The sequence below is a fragment of the Frankliniella occidentalis genome, unplaced genomic scaffold (genome assembly GCF_000697945.3).
Source record: "Frankliniella occidentalis isolate FOCC.00 unplaced genomic scaffold, Focc_3.1 Scaffold6147, whole genome shotgun sequence".
Lineage (NCBI taxonomy): Eukaryota > Metazoa > Arthropoda > Insecta > Thysanoptera > Thripidae > Frankliniella > Frankliniella occidentalis.
Window position 1 is genome coordinate 1 of NW_026273181.1, and position 3,451 is coordinate 3,451.

Sequence of the window (3,451 nt, forward strand, 5' to 3'; positions counted from 1 at the left end):
CTCTCTCACTCTCTCACTCTCTCACTCTCACTCACTCACTCATTCACTCTCCTCCTCCCTCCCTCTCTCTCCCTCTCTCTCTCTCGCTTTCTCGCTCTCCGGTCGTGTACCCTATCCCTCGCCTTTCGCGGTCTATTTTTCTTTTCTTGCCGTAAGGAAAGGAAGCGCGCAGATGGCCTCCACTCTCTCCGAGGCGGGGTCGCTGTGCGAGAAGGCCCGCTGCAAATAGTGTCAATTTGCCCTCTACATTTTTATAATCACATTCGTACAACAGCGTACCTATTTAACCATTTCTTGACCTACGTAGAAACTAATCCAATGATACAGCTTGTCCCACATGCCACATACACTGCTTTTGGTTCTACTGTCCTGCATGCAGATGTGCGTGTTTGGGGGGGGGGGACTCGTCTTGTGGCTCTAAGGGAGGTGGCAAGCCGCCCACACGCGGTACAGCATAACAACAAAAATATGAACATAAATGTACGGGACTTTGGGGCAAACCTGTACTGGATCATTGGATTGTGTCCCACAGCATCGGATAATATCCCCCCAGGATGACCCCTCGGCCACCGCTCCCACCGTGACCTGAGGCCGCTGCTGCCTCCTCTAGCGAGAAATGCGGCTACTCCCTTTTTCCTGCCGTGCAAAGTTGGCGGTATTGAAAAAGTTGGCCAAGGTGGATCTCCTTTCCCCGTCCTCCTGCTCGCCCATTTGGCGCGCCCTTCCCACCGACCCGAGCCTGACCCAAGCCTTCGATGTCCTCGCACTGCCCCCACGCGCCCAGGCCCAGGCAGGGTATATTGGTAAGTTCAAACCTCACCCTCTCCCACATGTTGGCCGCCTGTGCGGGATGGCAGGAACGATCTTCCCGGCCGCCGCGCCTTTTTACCATGCCATACTTCGCTAGTACTGCCATTCTTTTGATTATTGAAAAAGGCAGATAAACATTTCCAACAACAATGAGTCCATTTGGTCTCACATGAATCTCATCCTATTCTAAAATGTGATAATCCTATTGTGATAATCCCTGAAGAATATTTGTAATCGGAGTGACCGGTCAATTTTTCATCGAAACAATAAAAAATATGCTAACTTACATCGTACAGTACAGGAATTTTCGTACTCGCGTATAACGACTTCTTGTTCGTCGACATAAGAAAGAAAGCTGTTGCTGTCGTACTTGTTTTGTTTGGGAAAATTGTTTGCTCTCCTCTGCTTGAAACGGTAACTATACGGAGAATGTACCGTTGCAGTGTGTGTGTGTGTGACGCATGATGCGGGGCGTTATCGGCGCCGACGTATCGGTTGCCGGTGCTAATGGCAGAATGATTGTCGCGGCTGATAGCCGATGTTCTATTTCCGTAACGGTCAGTGCACGTGGCTCACCGAGTCAGTGGGGCAGTGGGTGCGTAGCGTTAGCGTAGCGTCAGCGAACACTGCACTAGCAGCCCTCTTCCAAGGGAAATGGTCTAGTGCCACAGCACTCTAGTTCTCGAGGTGTAACGGGATCTAGCAGTATCAAGGTCAAACAAAAACTTACAATTGTTTCGGGCGTCGTGGTATAATTGTTCCTTTCAAATGGCGTTATCGTATCGCAGTGTGCTTCATCGCGGGCAGTCGGTGGGCGGCGCCGGGGTGACGTAGGGCGAGTAGTAGCAGCTGCACAGGCGGTAGTGGTTGCAGTAGCCCGTGTTGAAGCCCGGCCTCGTCTGGCAGTGCTCGGCGCACTTCTTGTCGTCGCACTCCACGCCGCGCGTCTTCTGCTCGTCCGCCGACAGCTTCTCCAGCAGCGAGATCAACTTGCCCACCTCGTTTTCTGGGTGTACAACAGCAACAAAAGAGAGGTTTTAACCGAGGGGGAAATCACTTGTGAAATAGTTCGTACACCTTCCACCGAAATAGTTCAAAATAGAGCGAAATAGCTGGTGAAATAGTCGCGAAATACCCCCGAAATACTACGAAATACCGCTACATACCACAAAACAATCCGAAATAACCGTGAAATAACCGAAATGGCGGGAGAATATCACGAAATAGTCCGTACGCTACGAACCCAAGTAATTTCCACCTCGGTTTTAACACATTTCGACGGTGTTCGAAGCGTGTATATCACAGAGATGTGCTGCTGGTCTGTTCCCAATCCGACCCGCTCGCAAGCCCTCCCTTTAAAAGGATCTATGAAGGCCCCGCCGCGCTAAAGGGAGAGAGGAAGGAGGGGTACAGCAAGCTTTTCACTGTCCTTTTGATTTCGTCGGTTCGGTGGCGCGGCCGCCGCTCGCTAACCCAGAGGCCGGGCCGAGGCTCGAGCAGCAGACCTGGGGACACCCTGGCCGAGGGGTCCTTCACTCAGAAAAACATCAGTGTCCACCCTTAGAAAAAAAAGCACTTAAAAGTCATAAAAGATCATTTAAAAATTACAAAAAAATCATTAAAAAATCAGAAAAAATCAGAAAAAAATAACGAAAAGTCATAAAAAATCAGAAAAAATCAGAAAAATCAACAAAAAATCACAAAAAATCTAGAAAAACCGAAAAATCGGTGTACGCTAGAATTGATAGTGAATGGCCCCTCGACCCTGGCTGGGGCTCGGCCTGGTCCCCGGCTCTATGGCCGCCCCTCTTCGCGCCATGACGGCTCGCCCCTCGGGAGGATGAATGGACCGGGAGAGACTGACTGGGGCGACCGTCAGCCTGATCGACGACCGACTGCCAATTTCTCCCAATTACCCGACTTTTCCCTCGGCCGTCCCCGCTGTATACGGCCTCGTACCCGCCCGCCACGCCCGCGCCCTGTCGCCAGCCCGGAGAGGGTAACTGCTGTGCCGCCTTACCGGAGCCGTCGTGGGCGATGATACGCTTCTTCTGCAGCGCGCGCAGCTGACTCTTGACCTGCTCGATGTAGCGCTCCAGGGTGACGGGCTCCTGCTCCGTGGGCTCGGTGACGGCCTCCAGGACGGGGCCGGCGGCGACGGTGGCGGCGAGCACCGCGACGAGCAGGGCGACGACGAGGGGCGTGCGGTCCATGGCGGAGTGTTGGGCAGCGGCCACTGAGTGACGGTCGCGCAAACGGCGCTCATATATGTCCAAAGTAGGGGCGGTATTTTTTGCTGTTATCTGTTGACTGCGTCCGAGGTGTGGACCGACGCTGCTTAGGATGTGTCAGATAAGGAGCTGGCCGTGACTGCCGCCTCGGAGGCGGCCCCGGGGCTTTCTCCTCACTCTCGGCGGGCCTCTCCCGGGTGAGTCACCCGTCGCCTTGCCTGAGGTCGGGGACGGGCCGCGCCGGCCTCCTGGGAGAGGGCGCACTCGAGCTCTGCCCCACACAGCCAGAGAAGGGCATGCACGAGACGGTGGTGGAGGAGTGGCTGGCGGAGCTGGCGCAGCCCTACAGCAACCTTTGGCAACCTCTAGCACTCCGCCGCCCTTCCGTTAGTACCCCCCTTCTCCCCCAC

At 54.3% G+C, this 3,451-nt stretch overlaps 1 protein-coding gene across 1 annotated transcript; it reads right to left on the minus strand.

Moving 5' to 3' along the window:
- Positions 1-1,542: 1,542 nt before the first annotated feature.
- LOC113206051 (uncharacterized) lies at positions 1,543-3,067 on the minus strand. Its single transcript, XM_026421945.2, has 2 exons — positions 2,831-3,067; positions 1,543-1,816 (listed from the first exon to the last, which is right to left on the minus strand). The coding sequence occupies exons 1-2, from the start codon at positions 3,021-3,023 to the stop codon at positions 1,605-1,607; spliced, it is 405 nt and encodes a 134-aa protein (XP_026277730.1). The 5' UTR covers positions 3,024-3,067; the 3' UTR covers positions 1,543-1,604.
- Positions 3,068-3,451: the final 384 nt, after the last annotated feature.